The sequence below is a fragment of the Nicotiana tabacum genome, chromosome 6 (genome assembly GCF_000715075.1).
Source record: "Nicotiana tabacum cultivar K326 chromosome 6, ASM71507v2, whole genome shotgun sequence".
In the NCBI taxonomy this organism is placed as follows: domain Eukaryota; kingdom Viridiplantae; phylum Streptophyta; class Magnoliopsida; order Solanales; family Solanaceae; genus Nicotiana; species Nicotiana tabacum.
The window spans coordinates 201,887,843-201,906,136 of NC_134085.1; the positions used below are offsets into that span (position 1 = coordinate 201,887,843).

Here is an 18,294-nt window from a genome sequence, read left to right on the forward strand (position 1 = left end):
GTTAAATCCAATGTGTGAATAGGATCCCATAAACAACAAGTATTATACGAGCGTGACAAACTCCTATGCTTGAATTGTGGACACCTAGGCCATTCAACATACCAATACAACATGATCAAACAACAATCTACAAACTCAGCAACAAAAGAAATGAAGAGAAGGAACAGGATCGTAACATGCAAGAACAAATGCGCAAGATCAACGAGGAATGGAAGATTGTCACGTTTAGCAGGGGGAAGAAAAAAACATGAAGAGTGAGATCCCAGAATCATCAACAAAGGCATGTATAAATGTGAACATTTTTATACCAATATAGGTAAATTCATTAGCTCTCAAACTTTAAGCTACAAAGCCCCTCCCAAATTAACACTTCTTGATACAAACACTACTGAAAAAAATACAACCATTGAGGAACACCCTCCACATAAAATAATTTCTCAATCAAAAAACCATTTTTCAGCTTTGATGGAGGAGGACATGGTTTTGGATAATACCATAAACCAGCCATCCAAAAAAATAAGAGAAAAAAATCTTAAAACCAATGATTTACATAATAGGGACACATTAAATGGACATGTGTCACCAAATATGGAAGACACCCCTAATTACCAAAGTAAACGTTCCTAAGTACTATTAACCCTACTCTTAATCTTGTCTACAATGCCAAACAATCTACTAATACTAATAATAACCTCAATAAACTATGCTCCAAATGTTCAATGCCATCGAACACGTATCCCCAACCCAATCTGCTATATTCCCTAATAAATCCCATACGATATCCCCCTCAAATAACATGGAAACGAAAGCCGCTATCATTGAAAAAGATACTGTGATCTTTCGAGAAACCAACAGTCTTCTTAAGCCCTCTATAAGTTCAAACACTTCTACTAAAAATTCCAAGAATCCCTCTATCAAGTAGGAGACGTCACAGTCTCATTCAAATCCTATGCCTCAACCGACTATAAAATATGGCAAATCAAACACCATCCAACCCTCAAACACTGAATATCCCTACAATCTTCATCCAACCTCCACTGCCAGAAAATCACCATTCATTATCTTGGGTGGAGCTAGAATTGATGGGTCATGCCATCTCCTTCAACATAATGTTGAACGGAAGAGAGACGGTGATAATACTACAAAACCCCCACTATCTAGCCCAGCTCTCGGAGGGAATCTGTCTATCGATGAATAACTTCATAGACCACGTTTGGTGAACAACATTCTATACCCAGTAGCACCAAACTTGACTCCCAACATAACTTAAATGATGATGGGAGAATGGAACCTGCCACCCCATTTTGTCCAAATCCAAAACACCAATTCAGTGATGGACTTAGCATTCTTCACTCCGAAAATAACAACAAGCATCAACCCAATTTTTACCACATGGGATGCACATGCAAACCAAGTTCAAGCTCCCAATGCTCGTCATACACCTCCCATACCACATCAAAATCCGCCACAGTCCCATACTCAAGCAAATCCAACAAACTAAGAGGAAATGATGGATGAGGCAGTGGAACCTCCCATCAACTTTATCCCAGAATCAATGATCGAAGATTCAAATCTCGACGAGGTAAAAGTATTTATCTTTGCATAGATGCAAGAACAGATGCAAGTGCTCAATTGTCCAATGGCACTCTATAATTGCACGATGAACATAAGACCACAAGCCGACCCAACAGTAGGACAACATGCAATGATCTTAGTGCCCTTCCAAAGAAAGAACTCAGTGCATGCACCAAGAGTGCTGGAGAATAGAGATCTTCACAACTGGACCATCAACATGAATAGACCTATATAATTCATCATTTGGAATGTTCATGGTAGAAACAATGACAATTTCAGACTAAATCTTACGGAAATTATTAACATGCATCGTCCTTGCATGGTCACATTGTTGGAAACTAGAATGGACAATCATATGTCACTACTAAACCCTTTTGGCTTCTCTGATATGATTGAGATACCAACTGAGGGACAATCAGGTGGTATGATTATCCTCTGGGATCATAACCTTATCAATGTTAATATCTTCGTGCGTAGAAGCCAAGAAATTAGTGCAACAAATAAGGTAATTCCCACTCACAAAACTTGGTTGTTTACCTCTATATATGCTAGTATTAACATTAACCACAGAAATCAAATATGGAACAATCTTATTAATATGCAAGCTAATTTTAATGAGTCGTGTCTAGTAGGAGGAGACTTTAATGATGTCCTAGATTCAACAGAAAAATTATGAGGTAGCCAAGTAAATAGAAATCGTACCAAATATATATATGGAACTATATCAATAAATGTGGTTTTATTGATCTAGGATTTAAGGGATGCAAATTCACATGGACAAAACGTAGAAAGAAGAACAAAGGTCTTATTATGAAAAGATTAGATAAAATCCTTGCCAATAGCGATTGGATTAGCTGCTTTCCAAATGCCTCAGTAACTCACCTTTAAAAAAAACACTCTGATCACAATCTTTTACTCCTACAAATAATCCCTAGATCAAATACTTCCCTTCCAAAACCTTTTAGGCTCGAAACCTATTGGTGCAGACACCCAGACTTCAATAACCTAGTAAAGGAAAGTTGGAAACACTAACTATCTGAACTCGGCTAATCGTTTTCTAGGTAATGTTAAAACTTGGAAAAATAAGATCTTTGGAGATATCTTCAGGAAAAAAAAGAATCTTGGCTAGGCTAAAAGGTATATAAGAATGCAAGCACTATTATAATAGTATTTTCCTCCAACAATAGAAAACTCTCTACAAATAGAGTACAACAACTACTTTAAAATTGAAGATGATTATTGAAAACTTAGAGCCAGAATCTCTTGGATTCAAGAGGGAAATGCTAATACTAAGTTCTTCCACATCATGGCCTCTAACAACAAAAGAAAAAATAAAATTATATTTTTTTAAAAATGGTGCGGGCAACTGGATCAATGGTCCATCAGAAATTTTAACACATACTAAGCAATATCTTTTCAACACCTTCAAAACATCCCACACATCCACTAGTTGGATAGACATACACCATGATCCTACAAATTTCAACAAAATCAATCTCAGAATGTTGGATAATCGCGTAATGCCTTTCGAGGTCACCAATGCTATCTTTTCTTTCAAACCCTTTAAGACACCAGGACTAGATGGGATTCATCCTTTTTTCTATTAAAAATACTGAAAATTTATGGGGCCATCAATCACTAATCTTTGTTTACAAGTTTCACTCCTCGAGGGTATCAATAACACTTATATCTGCCTTATTCCAAAAATTCATAATGTAAATAATCTAAAAAATCGACCAATTGGTCTTTGCAATACAGTGTACAAAGATATCATAAAAATTATTGTCAACAAATTAAAACCCTTTCTCAATGACCTGATTAGCCTGTTCCAAGCAAGTTTTATCAATGAAAGAAGAACTAGCGACAATGCTATTATAATTCAAAAAATCATTAACCAATTCAAAAAGATTAAAGGGAAAAAGGCTAGTATGATCTTAAAAATAGATTTTTTTCCACTCTAATGGCTAAGGTGAATGACAAGTCATGTAACTCAATTAAAAAATTGTCTTTCACTCTTCGGCAGACTATCCAGACAAAATATTAATCTACCAAAATCAAGGATCATTCTCTCAAAAAATTGTGCTCCCAACTTAGATAAAGAAGTGGCTAATAAATTTAACATGAATATTAGCAACTCTTTTGGGAAATACTTAGGATACCCCATACTCCAGAATATACTAAAACTTAGAGACTACCAATTCATAATTGATAACATGCAAAAATAAATTACTGCTTGGAAAGCCAATTTTCTTAATATTGCTAGGAGAACAACCCTAGCAATCTCTTCCCTAAACTCAATCCCCAGTCATGCCATGCAATACACATACCTCCCTAACAAACTCTCAATCAAATAAATCGTATCCAACGTAATTTTATCTGGGAATCAACCAATGAATCCAAGAAACTTCATTATGTAAGTTGGACTAATATAACCAAATCAAAAGTGGAAGGAGGTCTTGGCCTAAAAAAGGCCAAAACAAAAACCTAATTTCCTAAAGCAATCTTGTTTGGAGGATCCTCACAAATCCATCTACTCTATGGTCCAGAATTCTCATCTTCAAATTATAAATTCTATTATTACTCAAAAAAATAATTATTTTTTTCACAATCAATTTCTAGTTCTCAAGAATTACAACAAAGAAATTGAAAAAATAGAATTTTGTTCTGATATCAAATTCTAAACTTATAATATCAAGTTCTGTTATTCCAACTTTCTATTTTTGTTCTTTAAATTTGAAATTTGATATTTTTTATATTTTTACCTCATAACAATATATTACTTGTTTGTTATTTATCAGATCATACACATTTGTCAACAATAAAACATTAACCAAGTTACTCAATATGAATTTCTTTCAAAAGTTTGAGGCCTCCTAATAAATTTGATTTTAGGCCTCTAATGTTGTTTAGCCGCCCTTGATTATTACAAATCCAACTCAACTCACTTCTATACTCGACCCAAAAGGTTGACATTTGGTAATATTTTATGCATATTTACATAATTCAATTTTCTTATTTTAATAAAAAAAAAAAGTTTGTAATTTTACCGATTCAGAAAATAAAGTTCCATGACCATACGATAAAGTAACCCTAGGTTTCTAAATGGGGAAAGTATTTAAGAAAATGGTAATACCCGATTGAGGGAGGGAGACAACGTAAAAGTCGTCGATTCCTGGATCTTAAAACATACAACCTAGACCATCACCGAAGCTGGAATAGCTCAGTTGGTTAGAGCGTATGGCTGTTAACCATAAGGTCGGAGGTTCGAGCCCTCCTTCTAGCGTTCTTTTTTATATTTAGTCCAAAAAATTTAGCTAGAAATCTGTTACTGTTTATCTTGAAATCGATTTTCGAAAACCGCTTTTCAATTTTTTCAGTTGATCTCTATTTTGTTTTTCGTTTATAGAGTCGATTCCGTTTCTTCTATCGGAGAATTGCAAGTATAAAGAAACCCTAGAGACCTTTACTCTCTGTTCTTGCCATTGTTAAGGTAACATTGGTCGTAGTAATTATCGCTTGCTACGTGCTGTGCTGTAAATAAGCGTCAGCTCGGATTAAATGTGATTGGATTGATAGAGAAATTGTAACATAGTTTATTTCTGAGAAGGAAAAAAATGCATGGCTGTTGATGATCAGTGGTTCAATTTCATATTATCTGCATAGAGAGGAAACCGAAATATCTTTCCTTGAGCCGAGGTTCAAGGTAGGAGTAAGGTCTACATAATCTAACTTGTGGGAATATAATGTTTTTTTTTTTTTTGTTAGAGAAGAAAAAAAATGCAATTTTATTATTATTTCAGTAGTGCCCAGTCTTAATTTGGTCTGCTTAATGTGCATATCTGAATTTCTTTGAGTTTTTAGTTGGCTTTTAGTTATACATGAAGGATGATGATACAACACATGCATCTATTTGTGGTTGTTTCATGTTATTTTTCTGGACTGAAGTGCATCATATATTTGCAGGTTTTACTTTGGTTTAATTCAGTTCTAGTTTAACTATAATTGGCACAATAGGAGAACAATTAAACCAAGACTATTTGGTTAAAATGGGTTCTTTTGAAAGCAGTGCCTCTTCCGCTAGGGGGTTCAAAAAAGAGAAAGGTTAATAAATTAAAAGAAATTGCGGCCAATGGGGAATTGAACCAATGACCTTACAAAGGTTTTGAACCCCCTTGACTACTAAGCTATATTTTTGGCTTGTGCCAATGAGATTCAAAACATAATATAGAGTGTAATTTTTCGGCGAAGGGGGTTCGTCCGCCCCCCTAAATCTGCCCCTGGTGGAAAGGGATGGCTCTGAGTTTTTGGATTCTGTTCTAACTGGAATCAAGTTCAACATGATGAAAGGCATGAAGGCTAGATAATTTAACACATGCATCTATTTGTGGTTGTTTCATTTTAATAAGCTTCAAGATCATTCCATTATTTTTCTGGACTAAAACATGTGCATCATAAATTTGCAGGTTTTAATTTGATTTAATGCAGTTATAGTTTAACAGTAATTGGGGCAACAGGAGAACAATAAAAACAACTGGTCTATTTGGTTAAAATAGGTTCCGTGGAAAGCGATGGCTCTGAAGGGGCAGCAGCTATAGATGACTGTGAAGATAAATATGACAGCCAGGATAGTGCTGAAGAAGAAGAATTTGAAGGCGTCTCTTTCAATTTATTATCAACCGATAATTATGAATTACTTGCTGAAAGAAAGAGAAAAGCATTAGCTGATTGCCAAAGTAAACAAACCAAAAAGAATCATGAAGAGGAAGATATTGTTGGTGCTAGTTTTGATGAAATAATGGAAGCCATGAGTTTTGGAAGTAAAAGGAAACGAAAAAAGGACAAACGAGTTGGAAGGCCAAAGGGCTCCAGAAACAAGGTAAATCTTGAGGCCAGAAAGTTATTAGGGGAAGCCACTCTTTGCTATGCTGCCGGTAAATATACAGAGGCATTGAAACTGTTACATGAAGTCATTCTGCTAGAACCTACGTGTGATGCATATCATACACTTGCTGTTGTATATGATGCAATTGGTGAAAAGAGAAAGTCCATGTATTTTTACGAACTTGCCGCTTTATTTATGCCACGAGACACCTCATTATGGAAGTTGCTTCTGTCGTGGTCTTTAGAACAAGGGAATGCTGCTGATGTAAATAAGTACCTTCCTAAGGCAATAGCTGCAGAACCTGAAGATATTTCACTCAGACTCCTTTCTGCATCCCATTACATTGAGTTGAAAGAATATGAGAAAGCTGCCAAGGCATATGAGAAAGTATTTCAAATTAATCCGGACAATATTGAAGCATGCATATCAGCAGTGAAGTTGTATAAGCAAATTGGTAAAACTGAACATTCCCTTGTGATGCTGGAGGATTATCTTAAATATCACACATCAGATGCTGATCCAATAATTATTGATATGCTGGCTAATATATGCATTGAAAATGGAGAATACGCTAAAGCTCTTCAACATATTGAAGGATGTTTTATGGGGAGAGAATGGCCATTGAATCTAACAGCAAAAGCAGGAATCTGCCACATTTATCTTGGAAATCTGAGTAAAGCTGAAACCTTATTGAAGGCTTTTGGACTAGAAAATGCAAATGATAATGTTGATTCAGTTGTTGAAACTGCAGACACATTAAAGATTCTTGAGCACTATGAATATGCTTTACATTACTATTTGATGTTAGAAGAAAGTCGGGGAGTTGGTGATGGAATCTTGAATTTGAAAATTGCACAATGTTACCTGTCATTGGAGAAAAAGGAAGAGGCAATTGGATTCTTCTACAGAGCTGTACATTCACTTGAGGACAATGTTGATGTGCGAATAAATTTAGCCTCTCTTCTTCTTGAAGAAAAGAAGGAAAATGAAGCCATATCATTGCTCTCCCCACCAGTTATAGATTTTGGAGCAGATTCATGCAGCGAGAAGTCTAAGTTTTGGTGGTATGATGAGAAAGTAAGATTAAAGCTTGCTAAGATTTATCAGACTAAAACTATGCTTCAAGAGTTTGTAGATGTATTTTTCCCCCTGGTTAGTCAATTAATCACCTCCGAAACAACAGAGCAGCAGGTTTCTAAAAAGAAAAAGCTTTCAACGAGTGAGCTGATTGAAAGAGCTAGAGTGTTGGAAAACAATCAGGTCGACAACCTATTTCAGAAATTTAAACCAGCAGCTACTGCTGCTGAGCGTGAAAAAGCTGCTAGAGCAAAGAGGCTCCTTCAACGGAGAACAAATTTGAAGGAGGAAATGAAATTGAAAGCATTAGCTTCTGGTATGGACTGGCAAAGTGAAGAGTCAGACGATGAATGTTGGCCAAAGAAGAAGAAGAAACTCCCAACTCCTCAGCTCTTAAGAGACGAGGAAAATCATCAGCTTGTTATTGACTTGGCCAAAGCGTTGGCGTCTCTAGGGAGACATGAAGAAGCATTGGATGTTTGTAAATGGATCATGAACTTTTCTTCTAATGTGATATCTTCTGACAAAATTGAAGAGCTTACACTTCTTGGAGCTCAGATGGCATACAATGTGATAGATCCTAGACGTGGGTATGATTTTGTCAGGGATATTCTTCAGCGACATCCTTACAAAATATCAGTGTGGAATTACTACTTTAAAGCACTATGCAAAATGGAGATTTATCGGCATAAGCATTCTCGATTCTTGCGTAGGATTCGGGAAAAGGAGAAAGAATGTGTACCTCCAATTATCATTAAGGGGCATCAGTTTAGTATGGGCAGCCTATATCAAGCTGCTGCAGAAGAATACCTACATGCCTACAAGCTTCTTCCTGATAGTCTATTTGTTAATCTTTGTGTTGGGACTTCATTGATTAATCTAGCCTTTGATGTCAGACTTAAGAATAAGCATCAGTGCGTGGTACAGGGCATGGCATTTTTATTCAAGTATCTAAAACTTTGTGGAGAGAGTCAAGAAGCATTATTCAACATAGCTCGAGCATATCATCATGTGAGCCTTATGTCTTTAGCCGCTTCATATTATGAGAAGGTGCTTTCTATTCGGGAAAACGATTATCCTATTCCCCAGCTTCCTTATGAAAGCCAACATCTCAGAGAAAATCAAAACTCAGGTTATTGCAGGTTGCATAGAGAAGCAGCTTACAACCTTGACTTGATCTATAAGACAAGTGGAGCATTGGATCTTGCACGACAGGTTTTGCGTGATTACTGTACTTTATGAGGTTATTCATCTAAATTACAGGAATGAGGTGAAGTCTTTTTCTGTTTGTTCCTTTAATTTATGGTGAAATGTTTATTTCTTACCAAACATGGTTAGCAGCTAGTAATAGATATTACCAGATTTTGACTGAGACATTGTTTGTGTTATTATTAGAAATAAGCACAGCATCCACTATATTTCACATACATAGAATCCTTTTTTCTTTCTTTTTCCTGAGCATTCCTTCCCTTCCCAATAGCTTCTACTGTTAACAAAAGGTGGTATTTCCTTTTCTGTCCTGTTGGCTGGTGAATATTTGGATCTGTTGGTAGTGAATTGTAGACGTAAAATCCAGGGGAGTTTCATTAGGATCTACAGATAAAAGGATCTTTGTAATTTCCAGTACATTTAAGTATTTGATTGAATGGATATATTAACGAATATTTAGATATATGAATTGTAATCATGAAACTAGCTAAGATCAGTCAGTCAGTCACCTCCTCGTGGCTGCATAATGTTTGATACTAGATGTAGGGAATATAAGTACATAAATATGTTCTGATGCCTTACTACTGGATATAGCGTGTTTCTTTCATCTCCATTTTGGTTTTATTTTTGTTATTTTTCTCACTCACCATTCTAGACATGTGATGTACTGTAAAAATACAGTAAAAAAGTTTTATTAGTGGTTGTAAACAGCTCAATTATTTTAATTTTTTGGGTTGCAAAATGGGGGTAGCCTCTCTTCTCTTCATTTTGCAGATCTAATTTCTGAAAGTACTAGCATAATTAGCGTCTGTTATTTGAGTTCTTTTAATCGTTTGGTGAGCACACTTATAGGTAAAGGTTTCACACTATGACGTGCATCATCTCTTCTGCTCCTTTTTTGTTAGGTTTGAAGTGAGGGATTCCTTGATTGCATTTTCAATTGATTAAATGTAAAGATGACTTTCGAGTATCACTTAGTCTTCAAAGCATCACGATCAATTTTAGTGGTAGTGTATCCCTAATATGCATAACATTGTTAGTTTGCATAAGCTTTCTTGATTACATTTTGGAGCAACAGAGTCTCTTCTTCTTTCATGTGTTACTTTAAAATCTGCCAATTCCAGTGGGGTATTTGGCCCTTCTTTGTCTAAATGGAGGTTTTTCAAAATCATCTCAAATGGAGTTCTGCATGAAATGTGGCTGATCCAGAAAGAGATGTTGTTGTCACATCATTCAAGAAAAAAATTGTATGTATGATTTCTGCACAGTTCTTTTCTCTCAAAACTGAAACTTGATCAGAAAGTATTAATCTGCTGGAACACGAGTAAAACTGTGTCAAGCATGTAGATTTAGAGCTCAGTGATTCTTGCTCTTGTATCCTGTTACATCGTTTGCTCTTCAATGAGTGCTTTGCAAATCGTTTAGATTCAGCTGCGGAATTCCTGTGCAGCGTATAAGTGCATGAAAATCATTTAGTTCCTCTACCAAGTCCTTAAACGCCACTATAGGATTTTAAGTTGCCTTCAGTATTAGTTCTGTGTATTGTGTTTCAAAGGGATATTTGTTCTCTACCTTTGCATTTGGATTTGTATTCTTAACTATTTGGTTAATCACTTGTCCTATTTTTTAATTGGGGCCGTTTATCACGCCTAATCACCTTGATTGAGAAATTATGGTGAATTGTCTTCTTTGAAACTTCTGAAGGACTTGTCAACAAGGTTTATCTTCAAATAATTGTTGCGGCCTTTGTAGAAAATCAGGCTTGGACTCGAGCCATGACACTGATGTTTTGTGGAGAAATGTATCTCTTTTTAACCTCATCTGAGTTTATGAAGACATGCAATTATCGTAATAGAGATTTATCAAAGATTAGAAGAGCTGTTAGCTACTCTTAACTGAGCAGTAAAAGGTTTGAGTTTGACTGTCAGAGTTTGTCGGTTTGGAATTAAGTGTTTTAGTCTACTGAATTATCAGGATTTCCAACGGCAAATGCAATTCTTCTTGTTAAATTTCTTGGTCACTTCACACGTTCTGAAAATATGAAGTCATGTATTATGTCACCCCAACTTTGACTGGGGAAGGATTTATAGACTTTGTGTCATGTTTTTTGTTCTTTTTTTTTTAAGACTTATACTAGTCAGTAGTCTACTAAATAAGTTAGGGTGGAATAAGGCATCAAATTAATATTATTAAACATAATATGGAGGTGACTAGTATCCTCTTTACATAAAGATAAAATACCTTAAATCACCCCTAAACTTGGCTCACATTATTAGAATCGTCCCCGAACTATACCCGGTCTTAATTATATCCATTACCCCCCTCAACTTGACCTTTTGAGACTCATTACCCCCTAGACGCTGATATGGCAAAAAGTGTGGGTGCACTCACCTGTCACGTGAATTTTTCTGTCTATGTGACATTTTTTTTGAAATTAAGATCAGGCATAATTCGAGAATGATACTAATAATTTGAGCCAAGTTTAGGGGTGGTTTAAGGTATTTTGCCTTACATAAATGATAGCAAGTTAGTCTTAAATGAAAAATCTTCTTACTTTCTGCTCCTATTTGTCTTTCTTCTAAGTCAGGGCTATTATCACTTTTAGCCCGCGACAGAAATTATTTATATTTGATAGCCGAAAAAATATATAAAACTTGTTTAATATATATATATATATATATATATATATATATATATATGTTATATACAAAAATTATATAAATTTTATATCTTTTTTCGGCTATTATTTTTACAGCGGCTATACATTTGTCATTTTTCCTAACAAGAACTTCCCTTGCTATGGAATAAACCATTGCTTGTTGAGATTGCCTATATCCTGCACTTGTAAACTTAATAAATAGTAAATGATGTAATTGAAAAATTTGAGTCAAATTTAGCCGAATTGCAGGACTATTCAATTAAATGGAAATGTTTGTAATTATTCCGAGTATTGTGATGGCCTTTGAAGAACCACAAATAATATGGCATTTGACAAGGAATCCAAGTTAAAGTGGGGAACTTGTTTTGAAAATGCAAGCAGCGGCTCAAAGTGCCGCCTTCTTGGGCTAACATACAAATTCCCACGTTTTATAACTACTGTTTGGTGAACTCTGGATACATTTGTTGTAATACATGTGTTTCGGTCAACCACGTTTATAAGTGGAGAATCTTGAAGGGATAGACACTTCTTGAACTCAAAATAATATGATAAATACTCGGTATTTGCATTAAACAAATATATATATATATATATATATCCTCCATTAAACGACTATCAATTGACTAAGATTAAGTGCTATTTTTCATTTATATTTGCAGATTTTTATGGCTAAATTACTTGGTTTAGTGAAAACGTGAATAAATATTTTTAATACAACTCATTCCCCGCCCGCTCCAGTAAAACTACATTTGATAACTTTTTGTGTCCTTATCGAGAAGTTTATCACCGCCTTTATCTTCAGTTTGGAATTCTACAGAAAGTGCCTATAGTTTCACATTGACCCTATATTTTATAGGACCTGTGAACACCATTAGTTATATTTAATTAATAAATGAGAGTTAGATTAATAATTAGGCACTATAACTAGGTGGAAGTCACCTTTATGCACCTACTTTTAATTTCTAACTGACTTAGGAATCTAATTAATTTTTCTAATATATTAAAAGGTCCTCTAAATTTTCTCGTTACGTTCTATACCTTTTATTTGGTTCAAAGAGAGCCTTGACATAACTGGTACGAGTTTGAGCTGTGGAAACAGTCTCATGTAGAAATGCAGGGAAAGACTGCGTACAATAGACTCTTATGGTCCATGTCATTTCCTGAACCCGCGTATAGCGGGAGCTTAGTGCACCGGATTGGGTTGAAAACTTTTGGAAATCAACTTGTGGCAAGTTCGACCCAGCATCTACTTATATATAGTAGAAAGTGGTGAGTCTAAAAAATCTCTACACATATAAATCTGAGTTGGCTGCTAGCCACTCTTGCTTCAATCATATATTAAGTACTCCACTTTTTAGCACATTTTCAGTACTAAGATCTGTCAATGGAAACAGACATGTCTTTCTTGTCTAAAAGTTCAAGTAGCTCTAGTGATGAAGAAATTGGATTGAGGAGAGGTCCATGGACTGTTGAAGAAGACAGTCTCCTCGTAAATTACATTTCCCAACATGGCGAAGGCCGATGGAACATGCTTGCACACCGTGCTGGTAATTCACCTGTCCATAGCTAAGTTAGCTCATGGTATATATTGATCTTTTAGACACTTTGATTAGTTGCTGATTCCATGTACTTTCTTGATTTATTAGGATTGAAGAGAACAGGCAAGAGTTGCAGATTGAGATGGCTGAATTACCTGAAACCGGACGTTAAAAGAGGGAATCTCACTCCTCAGGAACAACTCCTGATTCTTGAACTTCATTTCAAGTTGGGTAACAGGTACAGTACTCTTTGGTTCTTCTTCCACCTACAGCAACTGTTTCCGTTTTAGAGCCTGTTGTAAGCCTCATTTCTAGTACCAGTGGGCAGGGTTTGTCGTAGGCCTCATTTCTAGTACCTTAGGGTAGAGAGGTTGTTTCTAACAGACCCTCGGCATCCTTCCCTTAAAGAACTCCCTTGCTCTTGGGGTGACTCGAACTCACAACCTTTTGGTTGGAAGTGGAGTGTGCTTACCATCAGGGAAATCAACCTTGTACATAATTTGTACATATTAATGAATTTTTTAAGACAAATACGGAGTTTGAACTAAAGTTACTAAGTTTGGTCGAACCTGTAACTTGGTTTCTGACTCTGACCCTGCTAGTGTGGGTATATAATTATATATTGGTCTAGCAATCTCCTTTAATCTTGTCATTGCTCAGAAAACCTGATGTTAAATCAATTTTTTTGTTAAGCTTATCAAGTTTTGAACTATAATAACTGGTGTGATTCTCCTTGACAATGTTATAGATGGTCAAAGATTGCGCAATATCTACCAGGAAGAACAGATAATGAAATCAAGAATTACTGGAGAACAAGGGTGCAGAAACAAGCTAAGCATTTGAAGATTGACTCCAATAGTGCAGCATTTCAACACATGATTCGATGTATTTGGATACCTCGGCTTCTACAAAAGATACAAGGTTCATCTGCTATTCCATCAATTCAGACTTCACAATCAACTTCATTATTGGATTCACAATATGGTCCTTTAAATATCACAGAAATTACACAAACCCCACAAGTTTTAAGCTTAGAGAGAAACAGCATCAGCAGCAGCAGATGCTGCAGTTCGAGATCACCTTCGTCAGAATCCATGAGTATCTATAAATCTCCCAACATTATTTCGGAATGTCCTAAAATTCCACCTCGTGAGATGGGTGATTCTGTTGTCAATGTTCATTTTCCATTTGACGACAACAGTTATGATATGGATACTTTCAGCCCAGCAACTGGCAACTTTTTGACAAATTATGATCAAATGGTGGGTGGAGAAAACAATATGATGAATGGTGATATTTTAGCTGACAGCTTCTGGAGCATGGATCAATTTTAGCAATTTCAGTAGAAGGGACCTAAAACTATGGTCATCTTTCTTGTTTCATGGCATTTTAGATAGTGACCTTACATCATGATATTTTTACCAAAAATAGTGAGGTTATGACCAATTGTTAATAGTTGAAATTGCGTGATTGAAGCTAGTTTCATTTTCAACTGCTTCTTTTCTTGAAAAAACAGAGTACTCTGTTTTCTGTCCACCTTTCCCGTTAGTGGACATGGTATGTACAAGTCAAACTGAAATGATGTATACTTAACATACATATATTGCAGAAAAAGGTTACTAAAAGCAAAATAATGAGGGTTATTCACGACATATTTTTTTCTGATTGAGTCAGTTCTAGGAAACAGAGGGATTTATTGATAAGACCTTAAGACTTTTAGAATTACTTCTCGCCAACTTTTGAAAACCATAAGATGCCACAAAGGACGGAAATATTAAAGGTGGCAACTGAAAAATATGAAAGGAGGAAGATTGTCTAGCCGCCCATTAAAGAGTTGAAAGACTATCATTTTTCTTTCTTCTCCTTTTTCTTCGGTTGGTTATGGCAAATAGGCGGGTTGGCTCGATATGAGCGGATTGAATACAGGTAATGAAAGGGAAAAAAAGATAAAGTATTTGATAAGACCCATATTTAATACGGATAAAAACGGGTTATCCGGCGGATAATATGGATATAATAGAGAATTTCTAGTCTTCCAAACTTGAGGAACCCAATTTGAGGCCTTGCAAATGTAAAAGTTAAACCTATTAGTTATCCATTTTCTAAGTGGATAATATGACTTTTATCCATATTTGACCTGTTTTTAAAAAGTTCATTATCCAAACCATTTTTAATGGATAATATGGGTGGATAACTATTTTCTTTTAACTATTTGTAAAAATTGTATGGGGCGCCCTATTTGGTCGCCTCATTTAACCTATGTGAATGTCAAAAATCTAACGGTTGTAACTGTTGAAGTTTGGCAAAATGCCAAAGTCCCACATCGGTTGGGAGTTGAGTTTGGGGGGATTTTCCCCCTATAAAAGAAGATCTAATGTTTAGGATTTAAACACACCTCTCATTTGCCTTCTCATCTGTTTAAGGCATTTGTATCTTCTCTCTTTAGTATTATTTCACTTGTATTTTTGGAGTGGAATAAAATATTGGTTGTGTCCGAGGAGTAGGCAAAATTAGCCGAACCTCGTAAATTCTGGTGTTCCCTTTATTGTTACTTTATTGTCTTATTTATTATTATTTGGTGGCTGTCATAATTTTTGGTATAGTAGTTGTGACTTATTCACACTATATACATTTGGCTTCCGCAACAATTGGTATCAGAGCCAAGGTATTGTCTAAGTATGCTCTGTGGTTGTAGCATAGTCTGATCTTCCACATCAGAAAAGATTTATCTTGGTAACTGAGTCAAGATTCTGTCTGAGTATGCTCTGTGGTTGCAGCTTAGTCTGATCTTCTACATCAGAAAGGAAATAATTGTGTCGTCAACTATTAAATAATATTTGTGTCAAATATGGGAGACAATAAACAAGAAGAATCTACATCAAGTGTCAACAATACCTCATCATTGGCATCTTCGCTTATGACAAGAATTGTGTCAAATGCGAAATTTGCGGTAGAAATTTTTGATGGGTCCGGACATTTTGGGATGTGGCAAGGCGAGATTCTAGATGTCCTTTTTCAACAAGGGCTAGATCTGGCCATTGAAGAAAAGAAACCAGATGTTATTGGAGAAGAAGATTGGAGAATTATCAATCGTGTTGCTTGCGGTACCATTCGATCCTACCTTGCTAGAGAGCAGAAATATCCATACACAAAGGAAACTTCTGCAAGTAAATTATGGAAAACACTGGAGGATAAATTTTTGAAGAAAAACAGTCAAAATAAATTGTACATGAAGAAGAGACTGTTTCATTTCACCTATGTTCCTGGTGTAAGCACGTGATTTTTGCCCTATATGAGAATTACTCCCAAAAAATTCAAAATAAAATGATTTTCCTTGGTGTGAAATTTTGTGAGATTTTGTGATATTTTGGATAATTATTTGTATTTGTCTGTGTTTGTTTATTTGTTAAATTAATAAAAAATTACAAAAATATGTCGCATTTGCATGTAGGATTTAATTCTATAATTGTTACTAATTAAATTTGTTTACAAAAAATGAAAATTACAAAAATAGGCATCTTTTGCATTTTTAGCATTTAATGTCCAAATATACAATTTTATGCTTAATTATTACTTAATTGTGCGTTAATTGTTATTTGGAGTTAATTTGCACTTTTATAACTTAATTTAGTTCTTAATAATAGTTTAAGTATTTTTATAATTTAGTTTTAGAGAAATAAAAGAAGAAAAGAGAGCGAAAATATAAAGAAAGTCGGAATTGGGCCTCGTCTTCGATTTCAAGCCATAGGCCCAAAAAATGGCCCAATCTTCCCTACGACCCAGTCCATTTCGAACTGGGTCGACCCAGTCCATAACCCAAAAGACCCAAACCCCTTTGTCTTACATTTTACAAAACAAAACAAAAATTAAAAGACAAGAAACCCTAACACTAAACCAATCCGCCCCCACCCCTCCTATCTTCTTCTTCTTCCTCATCCAGCTTTCTCAAGCACACATCCATGGCAGCCCTTCCTCACGCCTCCACCACCTCAACACACACACACACACATGACATTCTCCATCATCCCATCGACCCCAACACGAGCAGCCATGGCTGCTTTCCCCCCCATTTCCCGTTGTCGAAACCAAACGACCATTGGAGTAGCTTCACGTCCACCATTGTTGCTGCGTTTTCTTCCAGTCGTTGCAGCTGCTACTGCTGTTCCTTCGTCATCCATGGAGGTCCTTCTGCTTCCATCTTATCAACCTCAAGTCCAAGCGACCAAGCTGCTCCGTTCTCCAAAACGCAGCAATGAGAGCTGCTCGAAACCAGCCCAAAAACGAGCTCCATTGTCGCTCCGTCGTGTTGCTGCGTCGCTGCGTCTTCAGCTTCACCATTGCTGCTGCTGCTCACGTTTCTGCTCCAGCTGCTTCTCGCCGGGTCTGCCTTCGTCCTCTTCGTCGAGCTCAAGCTTGAGCTCGACATCCATGGACGCCGTTGTTTCTTCTTCATCGAAGCCCAACTCCATCGTGCTACTGCTGCTCCGTTCCAGCTGCTTCTTGCTGCGTTTTTCTTCATCTTTCACCTCAAATGATGCTTGTTTCTTTGTCGTCTTCAAGTCCGTTTATGCCCAAGTTCGTTGGTTTCGTTTAGAGTTCATTCGATGTTCGTCGTTGGACATTCACGGTTAGTTATTCTAAGTTCTATTACGTCCATAATTTGTTTGATATTTTCAGATTTTGAATTAGCATAAGTTTGCTTTATTTTTCTTATTTTGTTTTAGATAAAAATTGTTAGTTTAATTATATTGTTGTTAGATTTAAGTTGAAGATTTAATTTAATTATTTTCAGTTTGTTTTATTAATTTTAAGAGGATTTAGTTTTAATGTAGAAAGGTGTTAGTTTAAATCGTTTAAATCCGTTGTTTGTTGTTAATATAGATTTAATTCGTATTTATTTTTTGAAGTTGGTTTTAATTTAGTGATTTAATGTGAAGTTATGTTTTGGTTTTAATTTTTGGATCATGCATCTTTGTTATAAGTTTCGTTGGATTTAATTTAAGAAAGATTAGTTGATTATTTGAAGATTAGTGATTTGAATATGTTTATTTGTTTTGTTTAAGTTTAATTCGAAGTTTGAACAAAGTTTGTTTGTTATTGTTATTGAATATTTTCATTCATGTTCATACTTTGTTTGGTTGATCTTGAATCCGAAATTTGTATAGTTTGATTTCTTGTTTACCATTTATGATTATTTCTTGAATTGGTCTCATAATCTTGTTTAAAGTTTAATATAAGAATTGTTTGTTGTAATATTGTTAGTAGTTGATTTTAAGTTCAATATGATTGAAGTTAGAAATCTAAATATACTTGTTTGTTGTTGTTGTTTAAATCCGAAAATAGGTTTGTTGCTA

At 35.5% G+C, this 18,294-nt stretch overlaps 2 protein-coding genes and 1 non-coding gene across 9 annotated transcripts; all 3 read left to right on the top strand.

Annotated features, from left to right (window-relative positions):
- The first annotated feature begins 4,683 nt into the window (after positions 1-4,683).
- LOC107827214 (uncharacterized) lies at positions 4,684-8,961 on the top strand. 5 transcript variants are annotated; one of them, XM_016654312.2, is made up of 3 exons: positions 4,874-5,278; positions 6,039-8,584; positions 8,667-8,961. In XM_016654312.2, exons 2-3 carry the CDS (start codon positions 6,371-6,373, stop codon positions 8,709-8,711), a joined length of 2,259 nt encoding a protein of 752 aa, XP_016509798.1. In that variant the 5' UTR covers positions 4,874-5,278; positions 6,039-6,370; the 3' UTR covers positions 8,712-8,961. The 5 variants fall into 5 exon arrangements, with proteins under 5 accessions (XP_016509797.1, XP_016509796.1, XP_016509798.1 ...); XM_016654311.2 differs by lacking the exon at positions 4,874-5,278 and adding an exon at positions 4,684-4,830 and having other exon boundaries at positions 6,039-8,961; XM_016654310.2 differs by lacking the exon at positions 4,874-5,278 and adding an exon at positions 4,685-4,837 and having other exon boundaries at positions 6,039-8,961.
- On the top strand, positions 4,785-4,858 carry TRNAN-GUU (transfer RNA asparagine (anticodon GUU)). The gene has a single exon. It is a non-coding gene; the product is annotated as a tRNA-Asn (tRNA).
- Positions 8,962-11,960: 2,999 nt separating the features above from the next.
- On the top strand, positions 11,961-14,432 carry LOC107827213 (transcription factor MYB62). 3 transcript variants are annotated; one of them, XM_016654306.2, is made up of 4 exons: positions 11,961-12,671; positions 12,797-12,949; positions 13,049-13,178; positions 13,689-14,432. In XM_016654306.2, exons 2-4 carry the CDS (start codon positions 12,799-12,801, stop codon positions 14,272-14,274), a joined length of 867 nt encoding a protein of 288 aa, XP_016509792.1. In that variant the 5' UTR covers positions 11,961-12,671; positions 12,797-12,798; the 3' UTR covers positions 14,275-14,432. The 3 variants fall into 3 exon arrangements, with proteins under 3 accessions (XP_016509792.1, XP_016509793.1, XP_016509791.1); XM_016654307.2 differs by lacking the exon at positions 11,961-12,671 and having other exon boundaries at positions 12,680-12,949; positions 13,689-13,861; positions 13,943-14,432; XM_016654305.2 differs by lacking the exon at positions 11,961-12,671 and having other exon boundaries at positions 12,680-12,949.
- Positions 14,433-18,294: the final 3,862 nt, after the last annotated feature.